General features: G+C 41.2%; 1 protein-coding gene across 1 annotated transcript in view; it reads left to right on the forward strand.

Annotated features, from left to right (window-relative positions):
* The window catches only part of LOC122137105 (deleted in malignant brain tumors 1 protein-like), a 130,088-nt gene extending 111,229 nt beyond the window's left edge, over positions 1–18,859 (forward strand). Inside the window, exons 6-7 of the mRNA XM_042722588.1 lie at positions 18,413–18,623; positions 18,838–18,859. Coding sequence (XP_042578522.1) covers positions 18,413–18,623; positions 18,838–18,859 — 233 coding nt within the window. The remainder of the gene's footprint in view (positions 1–18,412; positions 18,624–18,837) is intronic.
* Positions 18,860–19,724: the final 865 nt, after the last annotated feature.

Genomic DNA, 19,724 nt, shown 5'->3' on the forward strand with positions numbered 1-19,724 from the left:
ACCGGCAAGGCTTTCTCCACGGCGGGCCAAGCAGCTTAAAGCACTGCACATGATGGCGATACTCCAGGTGTATCAGGTCAAGCTGCTCAAGTCTCTGGATGAGAACGGGCCGGACCCTGAAGTGTTCAGAGGACTCGGGGAAAAAAACAACAACAAAAAACGGCCCTTCTGGATGCTCCCGTGAATCCCTCAGGTCTCTTCGGAGCAGCGGTAGAGACGTTCATGGAGCGCTTCGTTGAAGCGCAGAAACAGTCGAAGACTATTAGTCACTTCCTGCCAAAACGCGCCGGTGCAAACCTTCCTGCACGTTCCAGCTCATCCTCAGAGCAGCGCGAACATAAGCCGGCGGTGAGACCAAGACAGCCTTGGCCGACATGCGGTCAGGTCCAGAGACCCCGCCCTAACAGAGACAGCAGGCCACAGGCACAAGAATCAAAGCCGGGATCCTGATGCTGTCTCTCGGAGGAGGAAATCTGCACCCAGCGCTGAAGACGAGTCACTGAAAAAGTCTGCTCGTTCACCACGCCCCTGCCTGTTGCAGGCGGCGAGAGCAATTGTTATGTTTGTGTTTGACTGTTCCACTATGCAGTGCAATAAAGTCGAAAGTATACAAAACTCACCTCAATATCAGAGCAATTCTCCTCCTCTCACTCCCCTCTCCCCCATCACTTACTCTCACAGTCGTGTGGTATTAAACTCCCCGCCCCCCAAACGGTGAGTTATCCCTCATGGTGTGCAGCTCGCTTCGCCCGCTGTCACAGTTCACAGAAGCATGGCAGGCACTGCCAGGGGTATCAAGAGCGGGTTATGAAATCAATAAAGAACGGCTAAACACTTCAGTTCTTCCGCAGGCCACCCCGTTTCAATGGTGTGTTAATGACCACTGTACGGGAGTGAAAAGCCTCAGTTCCGCTAGAGGAAATATACAACCTCCTTGCAAAACGCGCTGTAAAGACAGTGCCCCTAGCAGACTGCGAGAGCAGCTTCTACAGTCGCTATTTTCTGGTACCAAAGAAAGACACTGGACTCTGAACTGAAGACTGCTGAACCACGCGCTTTCAAAGTGCTCGTTCAAAATGATTACGCTTAGACAAATCATTTTACGCATCAGACCGAGAGATTGGTTTATCTCTGTGGATTTAAAGTATGCTTATTTTCACATTCAGGTAGCCCCTCGCCACGGACATTTCCTGAGATTTGCATTCGAGGGGATAACGTACCAATTCACGGCCCTACCCTGAGCGCGCTGCTCAGCAACAAGCTCAGACACCTCGCTCATCTTCAGCGCTTTTAGGGCTGACTGAATATGCAAAAGAGTATGCTGGTACCAAGCCAGGACGTCTCCCTTTTAGGAGTGGAGCTGAATTCAATCAATATGCAAGCGTGTCTGTCGGAGGAGCGCTCACAAAAATTGATCAGCTCTCTTGCAGTCTTAAAGTGAGGGCACTCTCCCCTGCGGACATGCTTTCAGAGGACGCTCGGCCAGATGGCTGCCGCCTCGACAGTGTGCAAACTAGGGCTCCTACATATGCGAGCGCTTCAGCTCTGGCTAAAGTGCTGGGTGCCACAGAGTGCATGGCGCACGGCGCACGGGCACCTTGTGTATCAAAGTGACACGCGAGTGCTGGGTTGCGCTGACCCCTTTCCGCAATATGACTCTGTATCGCCAGGGAGTTCTTATTGGCCAAGTGATCAGGAGAAAGACTGTTACAACAGATGCATGGCGCACGGGCTGGGAAGCCATATGCAACGGCAGACCAGCCTTCGGGATGTGGTCAGAAACAGAGAAGTTGTGGCACATAAACTGTCTGGAGCTCCGTGCTGTACACCTAGCGATCAAGTGCTTTTTCCCGGACATTCTCCACCATCACATTCTCATCAGGACGGACAGCATGACAGTGGTAGCATCTATAAATCACCAAGGGGACTTGAGCTCGGTGCCACTGCTGCAGCTGGCAAGAGACCTTCTTCTGTGGGCAGATTGACACCTCGCCATCCGGGCAGTGCATGCCCCCAGACGCCTGAATCATGGCGCGGATTTACTGTTGAGGGGCGGGGTAATCCATGGAGAGTGGAGATTACACCCAAGTCAATATGATTTGGAGTGTATTCGGCAGGGCAGAGGTGGATCTCTTGGCATCAGCGGAAAACACTAACCGCCCACTGTTTTATTCACTGACACACTGTCCACTGGGAGTGGATGCACTAGCTCACAGCTGGCCGAAAGTAAGCAAGTATGCTTTTCCTCCAGGGAAACTTCTGCCTCTCGTGCTTTGCAAAATAAGAGAGGAAAGTAAATCTGTTCTGTTAGTGGCACCGAAATGGCCCAGTCAGCCGTGGTACCCAGAACTGGTGGAGATGCTGGGAGTCCCCCCTCGTCTATCCCACTGAAGAGAGACCTCCTCTCTCAAGCACAGTTAACCATATTGCATCCAAATCCGGAGTCATGGAGCCTTCTTCATGTCTGGCCGCTCGACGGAGCTTGCTTGTAACGGATGCACTTCCTCAGTGCATGTTGAACACTATGTCTGAGGGTAGGTCTCCTTCCACTAGATGTCTTTATGCACATTAATGGAGAGTTTTCACAAATTGGTGCGGGTTGCGGGGTGAAGGCCCATTCAACTACCCAATACCAATAATTCTTGCCTTCCTTCAAAAAGAAAAGAAGGGCCCGTTCGAGCCTATACAATCAGTGAGCTTGCATGCTCTGTCTTTCATGACAGCAATCCTGCTTGCGCTGTCCTCTGTTAAGCTAGCTGGGGACCTGCAGGCACTGTCAATTGACAACTCGTGTATTGAGTTCGGGACAGGTGATTGCAGACTCAACATAAAGCCTAGGAAAGGTTTATGTGCCTAAAGTGCTTTCGACTCCATTTAAAGCACAGGTCATAACACTATCTGCTTTCCGCCCAGAAACACTGGCCAGGCCGGAGGCCGCTCAATACACTCTTGCTTTGCCCTGTAAGTGCAGTGCGCATTTATAACCGAGCGCTCTATATAGTTCAGGCTCTTGGAGCAGCTAGTTATATGTATGCTTTGGAGGGCACACAAAAGGCCTGCCTGTGTCCAAGCAAAGGCTGTCACACTGGATCGTCAACGCAATTGCTTTGGCTTTTGGCTCTAACTGTGCGTTCACACCGCCGGCGTCGAGAGCGTCAAAAATCACTCTGGCCGCTCTGCTCACAATGCTGCAGAAAGATTTGTGAGCGCTCTGACGCTCTGACGTAGATCAAATGCTTATCTTGTATTTAAAGCGGCCGCAAAGCAAACAAGCTTGTTGATCTTGTGCAGACTAACCACAATGAGAGTAACGTTATAAGTTAACCTCATTAAATATTGTTGTGGACGAAGTATTAAGGTCCTTTACCTAATAATGTATAAAGCACTCTAAAAATACTCTTATGCAAGTAAAAGTCCTGCATTGAAAATGTTACTTAAGTAAATATAATCAAGTATAAACATTACTTAATGTAGATTATTTTTGTAGATTAGATTATTATTCTTATATCGTTGCTGCACATCAGCAACTCACCAGAAACATGAACAATCTCAGACACCTTGGTCCACGTATCATTTTTAATTATTTTTTTTATGTCCCTGTACGCAAACAGGGACACATAATAGATTACTGCAAACCTGCCACAGCAATAATCAACCTTTTGTTTTTGAGAACTAATGTGGTCGGAGCTGCGTTCTCTGGAATCCTTTCAAGTGGTGGACTTCTCTACGTTCTGATTGGTTGCTGCCCAACCGCGTCATAGCTCATTACCATAAAGTTGCCCTGATTTCAACTCTCCTCGATGCTCTCAACGGCCAAGTCGCACTGCGCCGCTCCTCGCCGCCGGCTCACATTGAAAATGAATAACTTCCGGCCACTTTGACGCTCTCAACGCTGGCGGTGTGAACAGTAAGGGCGTGAAATGTCCTATAGGGGTTCGGGCCCACTTAACCCGCAGACTCGCATCCTTGTGGGCCTGGGCAAATGGCATTTCTATTCAGTACATTTGCATGGCGGCAGGCTGGTCATCACCTACTCAGCCTCAGTTATGATCTGAGCTGCTTGCCTCAGTGGTTTCTACTAGGTTGTATACACCCCTGTATTGACGTACCACAAATTCAATGCTGTCCCTATCAGCTGATCACATTGTTATGATATTATTCATGACGTCTTTAAGGACATGATCACCATCATACTCTACTTATTTGAGCACCGGTACGGCCATTGCATCATAACACATAACTTCATTGAAATTAAACAAACTTCAACTAATCTATGTGATGGCGCCAGAGACGCCGCCATTTCACATTTGTTTCACTGGCGTTAACTCCGCCCCTGGTGTGACGAGGCATCATCTAGTTGCTGCGCCCCCCTTGACTTTACATGGTTTCGACTAGGTCCTGTAGACTTGAGCTATGTTTAATGTGGGCGGCAATATCATTGCCGTGTCACCTAGCTCAGGATCTTAGAATGCCAAGTGCTTCAGTCAAGATTCTGAATGGATGACGTACAAGCGCTGCTTTATATAGAGTGGGGGGCCCCTCATATTTTGCGCGCTTGAACGCCATTGGCCAGTTTCACTGGCGTGATTCAATAAGGCTTCAGTAGTATTTGGAGAAAAGGGTAATTCCCATAGCAATGTCTCATTCCCTCATCTCAGGGAACCGAGGTTACGTTAGTAACCGAGAGCGCTTTCCTTTTTTTTAATGAAACAGCGTCACACACCGTGGCTTTGAGTGAGTGAAGGCCGGAGGCCTAGAGTGAGCCGCGGCTGGCTTGAGTGAGCAGAGGCGAGCGCTTGTGAACGACGCGGCAGGAGGATTCTATGAAGGAGCGTACCTTGTGCTCACGGCAACCACATGTGACGACCCCGGGCTGGACTCCGCTTCATCCACGGTGAAAGCCGATTCGTCGATCCACAGTGCAAAGTTGATGTATTTCCTCAGTGACCAGCACGGATCAGCTCCAGGCATGACGAAGCAGATATCGTCCTCTTTTGGAAGGCCAAAGAAAGTAGTTACGCTTTCACAGTGAAACACACAGTGTCTATGCTACATGGCGGCGGCGGCAACAACAATACTACAATGAGAATAAAAGGTACGCCTTCTTTCTTTGCGTGAACGCCGTTATGCAAATCTTTCCACATAGTTAGGTAGAGATGTGTGGGCGTGTTAGAATGAGCCGTTTTAGGGGGGCGGGGACGAGGCTTAACTTTTATAAAAAATATCTCTTTGGATTTGAGACTTTGGTGTTTGCAACTTTACATATCTTCTTTATGCACCAAGAGCTTGTAACACTCCAAAGAGAAAGGACAATTTGAAATCGCATCATATGACCCCTTTAAAGAATAATGCTAATAGCATAAATTATGATAAAAATTAACATAAGAAAAATAATGTACAGATTTGGGCTGTCAGTTTAGCACTTTAACTTAAATAATTAGTTATGGAAAAAATAACTCGATTAAAATATTTTAACGCAGTTAACGCACTGGCCCCGCTCCCATACCTGTACCTCATCTTATATTTCATATAGTTGACTGTTGACAAATATGATGCAGGGCAACAACTTCATAAATGCAGTTATGCCCCTTAATTCAAGATATTGTGGCAAAAAAATGCCCCTGAATGAGTTTTTGTCTCATATTTATGTCATATGATAAGCGATATCACACGGGCAGTGAAAGCTATATCACACAAGTGCTGATTTTAATCTATCATGAGTTTAAATGTGATTTTATATGACAGTTCAGTAAATAAGAAGTTAATATTGTTTTATATTTAATTTTAAATACAATATTGTCTGCTTTTGATCAAATTTGCAGAGAAAATATTACCTTTAAAGCCATAGCAGAATTGTTGCGTGTCTCCGAGCAACAGAGCATGATTTGTTTCTGAATGAATCTGCATTTTGAACAAAACGTGTTTATTTGAAAGAATGAATAACTAATAAAGACATTTACTACCTGCTGGTAGTTTTTAGTTTTCTTATTTAGAGTATAATTTTTTTTTTAAAAACATTCAAGGTATCCACCTTTTTCCTCAATGCGGAAGTAAGCCTATGGGTGAGACTTCAGTTTCATTAGCTGCTATAGGTAAATAACGAGGAAAATAACAACATGTAATAAATGGTAAAACTGTTTGCAGTACAAACCAGTGTGTTCTTAATTAAGAGAACAGATTAAAATAATATGATAGGACACATCAATTGTCATTATCAAGCAGCAAAACGTTTTGTACAGCTAAAAATAGCTGGACGCAAATGAGGAAGCTAGACCCATAGAATTTACTAATGGTGGCGCCCATTTTTACTTCAGGAAAAAGGTGGATAGTTCACCTAAAAATTTTGTTTCAAACCTGTATGACTTTCTTCTTTTGCACAAAATAAAAGAAGGTATTTTGAAGACTGTTGGTAATTAAGCTGTTTTGATTACCAATGACTTTCATTGTATGAAAAAAAATGCTGAGATGTTTCTCCAATTATCTTCTTTTATGTTCCATAGTTAGGCCGTTGTAGCCTAAACGTTTGTGTAATAAATTTTATGTTGAATCAAATAAAAGATTTACTTCCAAATTCACAATTAACAAAATAAACTCTATAAATTACTTTCTCATTTAACACAATAATGGCTTTAAATTATCTTTTGTGGGTAATTTCACAGCCAAATTTAATTTGCAATTAATTAGATTAATTAATCAACATATCATGTAATTAGATTAGATTAAAAATTTTAATCGACTGACAGCCCTGGTTGGTAAAATGAGTAATGCTCATTTTGGACAAAGATCAGGTTCAAATCAGGAACCAGCCAAAATGGGGTATGTCACATGTACTGGATTAGAGTCCACACTGAAGAACTGTGGGTCAGAAGGATGGAGTAAATCTGTCTGCCATGCAGATGCTGGAGTCATTTGTTCAGGTGAATAAGACTGATCTTCAAAACATTTTGGAGAAAGTTCACTAGTCTTAAAACTGTGGGTACAATTCAAATTAAAACTTTAAATTTGTTGGGAATGTAAATATTTAACTTAAGTGAACTAAAGTTAACTAAACATAATTTTAAGTCAAGCATGAACATGTACTTTTGAAAGATCACATTATAACTTATTCTGATGTTGAATTTTAAGTTGTGATAACTAATCACAGCAATCTTTTTTTAAATATATATATATATATATAGTCCATGTGCTTTAAGTGCAAAAAGGTGTTTTAATTATTAACTATTTATAAACTAATTTAAACAGGGACATTTAGCGCTGAAATAGCACTTCATCTTGAGTTATAAATCGGGTCATTTCATTTTTTCCCCCACACAAACAGACCTCCTTTCTATTTAAATAAGTCTTACGTAAATTAAGATGTAAATAAAGGTTTATATGAAAAAGGGATATTTGTGGTGTCTGGATCCCGGTAATTGGAGCGATGCTGTACCAGCAGATCAGGTTCCGGTGGTCCACTGCATCCTCCACTCAGAACTGGCCCGACTGTGCTGTGCAAACTGAATTCAGCACAGATTTGTGTGCATGTTTGTGCGGGCATGTAAATGCCACTTTGGGAGGGAGCAATTGTTCAGTGAATTTTTCTTATTTTGGTGACTAAATGTAATGGAATGATCAGTGTTGGGGAGTAACTAGTTACATGTAACGTGTTACGTAATTTAATTACAAAATAAATGTAATCAGTTACAGTTACCAAGAAAAAATGTGTAATTAAATTAGTAACTTGTGTTAACGATTACAAAAGAGGTTACATTTGAATATTTACACGCGTCCACATTCAGATTTAATTGATTTCTTTCCCAAATTGCACTGACTGCTCTAAAATAAGAGACATACGGCCGCGATGCAGAAATCACGGAGTGGTTTGTAGAACCCAGTCATTAAAACGCGGCATGTCAAGAAATATGCCACATTTGGGATGAATTAATCAAAAGTAAATATAATAAATATATAAAAAAAAAAAAAAAGAACAGCGGCGTGCACAGACCTTCAGAGGGGCAGGGGCTAAGCAACGTTGCTAGGGCACAATCGCAGTCTGTAAATATATTATTGTAGTTTTGTCTTTGTTCTAACTTAAGCAGTAGCAGCCCATTGCTAAATAGTCATCACTTAAAATACTGTATACTAGCCTAAAAGGACATCATTATCTATTGTAAAGTTACACTAGTAATTTAGCAGACAAATAATCAAATAACGATAAATATATATTTTATAATAGGTTTAGAGGGGAGCTAGGGCAGACAACAACACAACCCTTACGAAAAGAAACAATGATTTTACTGTAAATCCAAAGACAATGGACCATGGTAACCATAGATTAACCATGGTTTTTATTACACTAACCATAGTTTAACTATGGAATGTGTAGTAAAAATAAACAGAAATGGTAATCCATTTGCAAAAAAAAAACGACAACAAAAAAAAAACATGATTACTGTACTTTTACTATAATAAAATCATAGTTACTTTTTGTAAGTGAAAAATATAACTCATGTTCAGTATTATGATTTTTCTATACATTTATTGTAATGATGTAGTTATTATTGTGTTGATTTTGACATGTAGGCAATTTAGAAAGTATAGTTTTGTTAAATCTTGAGTATTAAAGTCATGTGAGAGACAGAGATATCAGGGCAAAATAAAGAGACTGAAAATTAAAACGGAAGTGAAGGTGCAGTTCAGGAAAGAACTTTTAATTATTTTGAATGTCCCCAGCCTAAGGATTTTTTGTGATGTTCATATAAAAAATAGGGTTGTCCATGTTTTAGAATTTGTTTGGGTGTATGGGATGGCCTGGATGAGTGTGAGATTTCCCAGCCTGAAATATTTTCCCAGTCCGCACCTCGTGAAAATGAACGGCACAGACACACGTTTTCATTTAAGCGTGCGTGCGTATCACTTGTGGTGTTTTTAGCCTCTGCCACCTCAATATATATAAGTACCTGAACACATAAACATAATCTCTAGAACTGCTCTAAGTCACTTCATGAGCATTTTACAATTTATTTTGAGAAAATTATCATCATATCATATACAAACAGACATCAATATTCCAAAAAGACACCAAACGTTTCAGGAGTTTAGTACAAAGAATTATTTTTTTTCTAAATAAACTATATATATTCCCAAAAATTTTTTTTTTTTTTAATTAACTGGATTTTTTCCCCAAAGCATTGTTAGATGCAGTGTTTCCTGTAGTTATACGAAGATTTGGTTTCAAAAACAGTATCAGTAAACTATTTCTTATGATTAAATCTGCAATGAACTTCAGATCAATCTCAAAGTAAAAGGCGGTACTAAAGTCTGATTTTGTGGTGGATGTGTTCAATTATTATCATCTTAATTCAAGTGATGAAGGATTTTGAAAGTCTGACATCAATCAGTGTTGAGCGCTACAGTAAGGTTAACCCTGCATGGTGTAAATGTTTAAAAATGATTAACAGTTGAAAACATTCATTAGAAATTTAGAAAAGTAATCCAAAAGTAATCAGTTACATTACTTTAATAAAGTAAAGAAAGTAAAAAGTTACACTACTATTTCATTTTAAATAGGTTAACTTGCAATCTGTAACCTATTATATTTTCAAAGTAACCTTCCCAACACTGGGAATGATGGAATGGAATGTTTTGGACTGAAAATCTAACCTGATGTGATGTGCATGATGTGTCTTTTTTTCTACAAATTGGTTAGTATTGAATAAACTCTTAAACTTGCCATTCTGCATAAATCTGTTTTGTGTGGTTTAAACAGATCATAAACATTCCAGGCTTATTAATGGATCTCACCTGTGCTCTGGGAGATTAGAGGTGATTCATGGCAACACATGGCACACAGTGTGTGACGCTGTCTTTGACCAGCAGGATGCAGAGGTTGTGTGTAGAGAGCTGGACTGTGGGGCTCCTGTACAGGTGCTGGGAGCAGCTGCTTTTGGAAAAGGAGACGCTCAGATGTGGACACAAGAGATTCAGTGCAGAGGAAATGAGTCTCAAATATATTTCTGCCCACATCAGTCTTCAAGCAAAAACAACTGTTCACATGACAGTGATGTCGGAGTGTTATGTTCTGGTTGAGTATAAATATTTTCTATATATTTGCAGTATATATATGAGCAATATCACACTCGTAGATGTGAGATATGGCTGCATATTAGCACGGCTGTGATTTGGCTGTAGGTAATCACAGCCTGCCAATATACAGATAAATCTCACGTCTACCAGTGTGATATTGCCTTTGTTCAACAGTTCGATGGCACGATTGTGTAAATACATTAGGAACAACAACGATTGTCTTTAAAAATCCTCTTTTGTGCAGAACTACTTCTTTCTGCCACGGATTCAAATCTCAGTTTGACAATTTAACAGCTGAGCCTAAGCCTTTGTTATTCAAAAACACCACTTTAGAACTAGTAAAGGCTGATTTATACTTCTGTGTCGGACCTACGCCGTAGCCCGACGTGCACCTCTCCAAAAGCGTGTCAATTCTACGCGGGCCGCAAACGTTGTGATTGGTCTGCTAAAGCTTCTTCCTCTGTATGTAGTTGAGTTTGGTGTTTGTTTATAATCTGCACTTTAATATATTTTAATGTTACACCTTCTTATATAAAATAAAACAAAGCAAAGAACAAGTGTCTTATCATTTAGGCTATTAAACAACATAGCATTATACATCAGTAGTTGTCCGCGACAAACAATGTTGATCTGCCGTGGTACAAGTCCTTGTGGAGGTTGAAAGAATGCCATATCTTCTCCTGGTCAATTGTTGTCTCCTTTTTGTAGTTTTAAATAATGATTTAATGATTTGATATTTATTTGCCGCTGTCATGGTTATAATGCTTCCCCGACAAGCCACTTCTTCTTCGGCTTTTGTCATGGTACTGCGCGTTACAACAGCAACATGCCCGTGGTCACTGCAGACTAGCGGTTTGCATGTGTACTGCACGTCGACGCGTACAACGACGCAGAAGTACAAATAAAAAACTGACGCATAGCCTACGGCGTAGGTCTGATGCAGAAGTATAAATCAGCCTTAACGAAGGAACTTTGAATTGCCTCATTAAAAGCTTATTGTATTACTGTATTAAAAGCTATTAAAATATTATGTGGAGTGGAGTATTATGAGAGAGATGGACTGAGCAAGGTGGCAGGCAGGCAATAGGTCCAAACACAGATATCAGTCCAATCAGGCAGCCAAATCAGAAGGCATAATCCAGACAATCAAAGACAAACAGGCAGAATCATACACGTGGTCAGCAAAAAGGAAAACAAGGAAACCGCTCAGTAAGGCAGTGTAACTGGCAATACTTCGCAAAGCATGGATGTAGCTTCTCTGGCTAAATAGGTAGAAGCAGCAGAGGGAGTAGATCTCAGTCAGTATTCAGGGGATGGCTCCTTCTGCTGGCGTGGCGTTACAATATATTATATATGTGTCTATATATTTGTATAAAATACTTAAATGGATGTTCGCACAGAGGTTACTGATCGCGCTGTGCACACAGAAAAATTCAGTAACAGAGAAAATTGTCACTGCTGCCCTGTGACTTTTATTTGATACTGCTTCAATACTGAATTATATTTCTCAGTAAAAAGGGGGTATAATTGCTGTTTTTGTAGTAACTTAACTCACAGCTTTATTGTTTGAGAGACAGAGATGCACAGACTGTAAACGGTTACCAAAATGAATCGTGGTTTTACTATCGTAAAAGTTTAGTAATGTTTTTTGGCATATTGACTTCCATTTGTATAACCACAGTTTTACTACAAATAACATGGTTAATGTAACAAAACTATAGCTAATTTATGGTTACCATGGTTTAACTATAGTTTGGTTTTTGGTTTTATTTGTAGTAAAATGTCTCTGTTTAATCAACGGAACCATGGTTTCTGAAAGGAGGGAATGAGAACGAGAAAGGGGCTGCTTACATTGTGTGAGTGAGTGAGTGACTGGAAGTTCTTGAGCTCTGCACACGGCTGACAATTGCTCTGAGGGGGCTGCTGCTATCGTCTGAATGAGTAAGCGACTTTGACTTCTCTGTGCTCTGCACACAGCTTGCCTCTGCTTTGATTCAAGTCGGGGCTGCTGATGGGGAAATTTTTTGGTGCCCCATACATGACCGGCCATTGTCCTGAGGCAAAGGGCTGTTGATATTGTTTGGATGAACTTCTCTGTGCCCTGCACATGGCAGTCCACTGTTCTGAGGTAGGGTGCTACTTGAATCGTGCAAATGAGGGTCTGTAAACCCCTGTAAACCTCCTCTCATAGACAGCTCTGTCCCCGACAAGGCTATTTTCCTGCCAAGCTTGCTACTCAAGGCCTTCACTTACTGAAGGGTAGACAAACACTGACAGCACTGCATCTGCATGCGGGCCACCCAGGTAAAGAGGAAGTGAATATTCATTCTGAAGGAGACATGGGAGGTTTAGGTGAACAAGGAGGATGCAAGAATGGATATGTCACAGGCCCATCACCTAAACTTTCTATCCAAAACCTTCCATTTCCATATCTTCCATTTCCACACCTCAACTGTGGCGGTGAAGAAGTGAGTGGACAGCTCATCCATAAAATATTACAGATCTTATACTCACTGGAACGCTGAAGGGTATGGCAATCCAGGTATCGTCCTCTGAAGAGCGCACATTCAAGGGCAAGAAATAAGAGGCTTCTTAAAGACAGCAAAGCTGCTTAAAGGAAAAAGATTCTGAGATAAATGGTGCTTGGGGCAAAGCTACAGTATGTACTGCTTGAATGCCTGAACACCATTGGCTATTGCAGGTGAAATACCTGGATTTGATAAGCCTTTGGCATTTCAGAGAAAAGTGGCTATCACCCGCAATGTCAAGAGAACGAATTGAAAGAGAGCCATATTTAATTTTCGTAAGGGATTTTATGCATGCAACTCCCTCTCTCTCTCTCTCTCTCTCTCTCTCTCTCTCTCTCTCAAAACAGCCATATTTGAAAAAAAAGAAAAGAAAAAAGTTTGAGTAATTTGTGTCACTGGATATAGCTGTCGGTTATTTCTATAGTAAAACAGTTGACTATGATTTGCAACTTCCATCTTACCTTACTATCTTTCAATGTTAAACTGACACTTCATGCTGGAATTCGCAATCTGTAAACAGTAAACCTCGCCTACTTAGATTTGAGTTGTGTTGTTGGCTTACTACTTCCACCACTGGTGATTTGTCGAGATGAATGGTAATTCATGGTGCCCCTTCCTGGGTAGTGTGATTTTATATAAGCTGTGTTCAAACTGAGGCTGCATCCTCCGAAGGATTACATCCTTCGAAGGCCGCGAAGTTTGGACTGAGTATTTTTTTAAATGGGATGATCTGTGAAGGACTGTTCTTGTCACCTAGCAACTGTGACATCTGATTTTTCATGAATTTGGAATGTGTGCAAAGGATTGTGGTTGACTGAAAGGTTGTGAAGTATACAGGTCCTTCTCAAAAAATTAGCATATTGTGAAAAAGTTCATTATTTTCCATAATGTAATGATAAAAATTAAACTTTCATATATTTAGATTCATTGCAAACCAACTGAAATATTTCAGGTCTTTTATTCTTTTAATACTGATGATTTTGGCATACAGCTCATGAAAACCCAAAATTCCTATCTCAAAAAATTAGCATATTTCATCCGACCAATAAAGAAAAGTGTTTTAATACAAAAAAAGTCAACCTTCAAATAATTATGTTCAGTTATGCACTCAATACTTGGTCGGGAATCCTTTTGCAGAAATGACTGCTTCAATGCGGCGTGGCATGGAGGCAATCACCCTGTGGCACTGCTGAGGTGTTATGGAGGCCCAGGATGCTTCGATAGCGGCCTTAAGCTCATCCAAAGATTCAAAACTTAAAACAAACAACTTAAACTTCAAAACAAACCACACAAAAACTCAAAATGGGATTATTATCCTGCCATGATTCAAAACTGAAAATAAAGTTCTGAAAGGTTGAAACTAAGTGTTCGAAAACTCAAAATCTTACAAAAAAAAGTTTTGCAAGATCGAAAAATAAGATTTGCAAGCTTGCATAATATAAAATAAAATAAAAATATCTCTGCAAACATTATGTTGTTTTTGAAATTTCCTTCTTCAGAACTGCAACATTTTTTTACGATGTTGCGCAAAGAATTTTTCAGAGTTTCAAATTTGTCAGTGTTCTCCCACTGTATTAGTTTGTTTTCCAGGTTTGAAACCTTGTAAATGGTGATCTGAAAAAAGGAGTGCGAATGTGTGAAAAAAAGTTTTGAAACTCTGAAAACAGAGTTTTGCAGGCTTGCAAAGTGGTAAAAAAAAAAAAAAATCTCTGCAAACATAATTTTGTTTTTGAGTTTTCCTTCTTCAGAAGTGCAACACACTTTTTACGGTGTTGTGCAATCATTTTTTCAGAGTTTCGAATTTGTCACTGTTCTCCCAGTGTACAGTTTGTTTTCCAGATTTGAAACCTTGTAAATAGTGATCTGAAAACTGGTGTGAAAATAGGTGAAAAAAAGTTTTGAAACTCTGAAAACTGAGGTTCGAAAGGGCAAAACTTATTACATTACATTATATTTGCACTCCTATTGCAGACTATTTTTTCAGAGCCGAGTTTACAACACCCACTTTGCGGAGATACGCCCACACAGTTGCGAGCTTGCGACTCACGTGATTTGTGGCAGCGTTGTCACGCAGCTCCGCTCTGAAACTCTGAAACTCAGACTGAGCGAAAACGAAGCTTCGCAACCTCGCAACTAAAAAAAAAGCCTGGTGGGAGGGCCTTCTGCTCTTGGCCAATGCTTTGCTGTCTGCTGACGTAAAGTCCAATCACAAGTCGTATTTACTGGAAAGGTGGGATTGACCGACTGCTCCGCCAATGACGAAAGCGCACAGGATGCGCAAACAGAGGATGCACGGATCTCTGGCCACAAGGCCCGTGTCCATGGCTGGTATAGCGTGCGGTCCGGGCCAAAAATAAGGCTACCAACTTGTCGCGGGAATTCACTATACAATTGCCAGTAGCCACTGAGTTTACCACTGATATGCCGGCAGTGCATCAATATACACACTCACCTCACGACTCACGACTCACTTTCTGTTTTGACCCAGTGTTGCCAAACTTAGCACCTTTGCAGACCCCTTTAGCAAGTTTTTTTCTCCATCAAAAAAGCACATAGCGACAAATCTTTAGGGTTTGCCAAAACCTGCTTTCCAATCATTCACACACACTTGCCGTTATTGCTGCGCGAGGTCTTTGCTTTCTCTCTCTGTGGGTCTGCTGTGTTCAGACGCACAAAGACGCATATGATGTTGCTTCTCTAATTTTACATGCAAGTGTAGCCGAAATCACAGCACAGTTGTTGTTTTTATCTTACTGTATGTGTATTTGATTTCATCAGACGACGGCTCGATTATCTGGATTTTTGTGCAGATTAATGTTTTGGAAGGGAGAGCTGGTCACTATTTCATATTCATTCTGTTGTCTGACAACAGAAACAGTAAAATATATAAATGAAAACAGTTTTTTTTTTTTTTATAGAATTTAGCTGCATCCAAATACAGTATGTGGGCAGAGAGAGGCAAAAAAAATGTAATAATAAATGTGCATTTTCAGAAGAAGTGAGCTGAAAGTGAGTCGTTCGCTGCGTGAGGTGAGTGTGATGCACAGCCGGCCTAACAGTGGTAAACTCAGTGGCTACTGGCAATTGTATAGTGAATTCCCGCGACAAGTTGGTATTTTTGGACCGTACCGTACGCTATACCAGCCATGGACGCGGTTCTTGCAGCTCTAGACGGGACCGCCTTGTGGCCAGAGATCCGTGCATCCTCTGTTTGCGCATCCTGTGCGCTTTCGTCATTGGCGGAGCAGTCGGTCAATCCCACCTTTCCAGTAAATACGACTTGTGATTGGACTTTACGTCAGCAGACAGCAAAGCATTGGCCAAGAGCAGAAGGCCCTCCCACCAGGCTTTTTTTTTTAGTTGCGAGGTTACGAAGCTTCGTTTTCGCTCAGTCTGAGTTTCAGAGTTTCAGAGCGAAGCTGCGTGACAACGCTGCCACAAATCACGTGAGTCGCAAGCTCGCAACTGTGTGGGCGTATCTCCGCAAAGTCGGTGTTGTAAACTCGGCTCTGAAAAAATAGTCTGCAATAGGAGTGCAAATGTAATGTAATGTAATGTAATAAGTTTCGCCCTTTCGAACCTCAGTTTTCAGAGTTTCAAAACTTTTTTTCACCTATTCGCACACCAGTTTTCAGATCACTATTTACAAGGTTTCAAATCTGGAAAACAAACGGTTACACTGGGAGAACAGTGACAAATTCGAAACTCTGAAAAAATGATTGCACAACACCGTAAAAAGAGTGTTGCACTTCTGAAGAAGGAAAAACTCTCAAAAACAAAATTATGTTTGCAGAGATTATATATTTTTTTTTACCACTTTGCAAGCCTGCAAAACTCTGTTTTCAGAGTTTCAAACCTTTTTTTCACACATTCGCACACCAGTTTTCAGATCACCATTTACAAGGTTTCAAACCTGGAAAACAAACTAATACAGCGGGAGAACACTGACAAATTTGAAACTCTGAAAAATTCTTTGCGCAACATCGTAAAAAAAATGTTGCAGTTCTGAAGAAGGAAATCTCCAAAAACAACATAATGTTTGCAGAGATATTTTTATTTTTTTTACATTTTGCAAGCTTGCAAATCTTATTTTCGATCTTGCAAAACTTTTTTTTTTGTGTAAGATTTTGAGTTTCGAACAATCTATGGGGTTCAGGTCAGGAGAGTTGGCAGGCCAATTGAGCACAGTAATACCATGGTCAGTAAATCTATGGGGTTCAGGTCAGGAGAGTTGGCAGGCCAATTGAGCACAGTAATACCATGGTCAGTAAACCATTTACCAGTGGTTTTGGCACTGTGAGCAGGTGCCAGGTCGTGCTGAAAAACGAAATCTTCATCTCCATAAAGCTTTTCAGCAGATGGAAGCATGAAGTGCTCCAAAATCTCCTGATAGCTAGCTGCATTGAACCTGCCCTTGATAAAACACAGTGGACCAACACCAGCAGCTGACATGGCACCCCAGACCATGACTGACTGTGGGTACTTGACACTGGACTTCAGGCATTTTGGCATTTCCTTCTCCCCAGTCTTCCTCCAGACTCTGGCACCTTGATTTCCGAATGACATGCAAAAATTTGCTTTCATCCGAAAAAAGTACTTTGGACCACTGAGCAACAGTCCAGTGCTGCTTCTCTGTAGCCCAGGTCAGGCGCTTCTGCCACTGTTTCTGGTTCAAAAGCACACGCCTGTGCACGGTGGCTCTGGATGTTTCTACTCCAGACTCAGTCCACTGCTTCCGCGGTCCCCCACAGGTCTGGAATCGGTCCTTCTCCACAATCTTCCTCAGGGTCCGGACACCTCTTCTCGTTGTGCAGCGTTTTTTGCCACACTTTTTCCCACAGACTTCCCACTGACTTCCCACTGAGGTGCCTTGATACAGCACTCTGGGAACAGCCTATTCATTCAGAAATTTCTTTCTGTGTCTTACCCTCTTGCTTGAGGGTGTCAATGATGGCCTTCTGGACAGCAGTCAGGTCGGCAGTCTTACCCATGATTGCGGTTTTGAGTAATGAACCAGGCTGGGAGTTTTTAAAAAGCCTCAGGAATCTTTTGCAGGTGTTTAGAGTTAATTAGTTGATTCAGATGATTAGGTTAATAGCTCGTTTAGAGAACCTTTTCATGATATGCTAATTTTTTGAGATAGGAATTTTGGGTTTTCATGAGCTCCATGCCAAAATCATCAGTATTAAAACAATAAAAGAGCTGAAATATTTCAGTTGGTGTGCAATGAATCTAAAATATATGAAAGTTTAATTTTTATCATTACATTATGGAAAATAATGACTTTTTCACAATTCCTTTAAATTAAGCTGAACAAAGGACACATCCCATGCATCCTTTAAATTAAGCTGAACAAAGGACATGAAACGAAGGCTGCCTTCCATGGGTCCTTTGGATTGAGATGTCCTTAAACTACATTTGATGGTACAGCAGCTGAGATTTTAGACCGGTGTGAAATCATGCTTCACTCCCAAAACTATAGAACATACAACAAAATAATGTTTATGTACAGTGTTGGAAAGTAAAATGACAAATATTGCAGTTTATGTAATCAGATCTTTTTAAACTTACAAGTATGCTTTACTATTTTTATTCACTATTATGCCTGAGTTTTTTTTAAATTGAGTAGAATTATATTTGTTTAATTTAAGAAATTGAAATTCTCTCTCTTCATGTCGTCATTCAAATGTTAAGTGAAACGTGTAAAAGCACACTAGGCAGAACATGTAGTTTATTCTGTAGTACTACTTTATACTATTAAAAATTTAAAATGACTTTGGATTAATTCTGTTTAAGTAACATGTCAGTTGTTTGTCCAGGTTACACTGATCTCAGGCTGGTAAACGGTTCAGACTCTTGTTCTGGAAGAGTGGAGCTTCAGTTCCTCAAAGAGTGGGGCACAGTGTGTGATGCATGCTGGGATATGAGAGCTGCCAGTGTCCTCTGTAGACAGTTGAATTGTGGGATTGCTGTGTCTGTTGTGGGATCAGACTGGTTTGGAGAGGGAAGGAATGAAACCCGGGCTGATGTGTTTGATTGTGACGGGAATGAAAAAAAACTCTCAGAATGTTCCATCTCTTCATGGAGTCGAGCTGAATGTTCTCACAGACGAGATGTTGGAGTCATCTGCTCTGGTGAATTCTTTCATTTATTTCTGAATTTACATTAATATTACAATTTTATGATAATAAAGCGTATTCTCAAACTTGTAATATTTTAGTAATTAGTTTGATGTTTCACTCAGATTCCTCTCTGGCTCTTCATGATGGTCTGGTGCGGTTGTCTGGAGAGAGACAGTGTGAGGGGGAGCTGGAAGTTTTCATCCATCAGGTCTGGAGGAGAGTTCTGCTGGACTCCTGGAGTTTCACTGAATCATCTGTGGTCTGCAGACAGCTGGGCTGTGGCTCTGTGCTGAACTTCTACGGCTCCTCTTCATCCAGTCCTGAACACAGTCATGAGTGTGTGACGGGCTTCCAGTGCTCTGGGAGTGAAGCTCATCTGGGGAACTGCAGCTCTCCTCAAACTCTCAACTGCAGCTCCACACAACAGCTGTACATCACCTGCCTTGGTGAGAACTGAAAACATCTGGACAGATTCTTCAGTTGTTCGTGAGCAATAATGTGTTTTTCTTTCTCTGAATATCAGGTCGCGGGTCCATCAGGCTGGTGTGGGTTCTGGGGGAGACTGTGCAGGGAGGCTGGAGGTTTTTCACAGCGGCTCATGGGGGACAGTGTGTGATGACTCCTGGGATATTAAAGATGCCCATGTGGTGTGCAGACAGCTGCAGTGTGGAGTGGCCCTCAGTAACCAGCAGGTACCAGCCTGGTTTGGTCCTGGTTCTGGACCCATATGGCTGGATGAAGTGGAGTGTGAGGGGAACGAGACGTCCCTGTGGAGCTGCTCTTCTCCAGGCTGGGGAAAACATGACTGTCAACACAAGGAGGATGTAGGAGTCGTGTGCTCAGGTAAACAGTACACTAGTCAAAATATTTTCTATAGATGTATTTGTTGTTTTTTCATTAAAATTTTCTCTATATTTAAATAACATATTATTAGGCTGATGTAAAATTTTACATTTTATCATTGCTTGGATAACCCTTGTATTAACCACTTATTTTCACACAACCTGAA

Source organism: Cyprinus carpio, chromosome B4 (genome assembly GCF_018340385.1).
Source record: "Cyprinus carpio isolate SPL01 chromosome B4, ASM1834038v1, whole genome shotgun sequence".
NCBI classification, from domain to species: domain Eukaryota; kingdom Metazoa; phylum Chordata; class Actinopteri; order Cypriniformes; family Cyprinidae; genus Cyprinus; species Cyprinus carpio.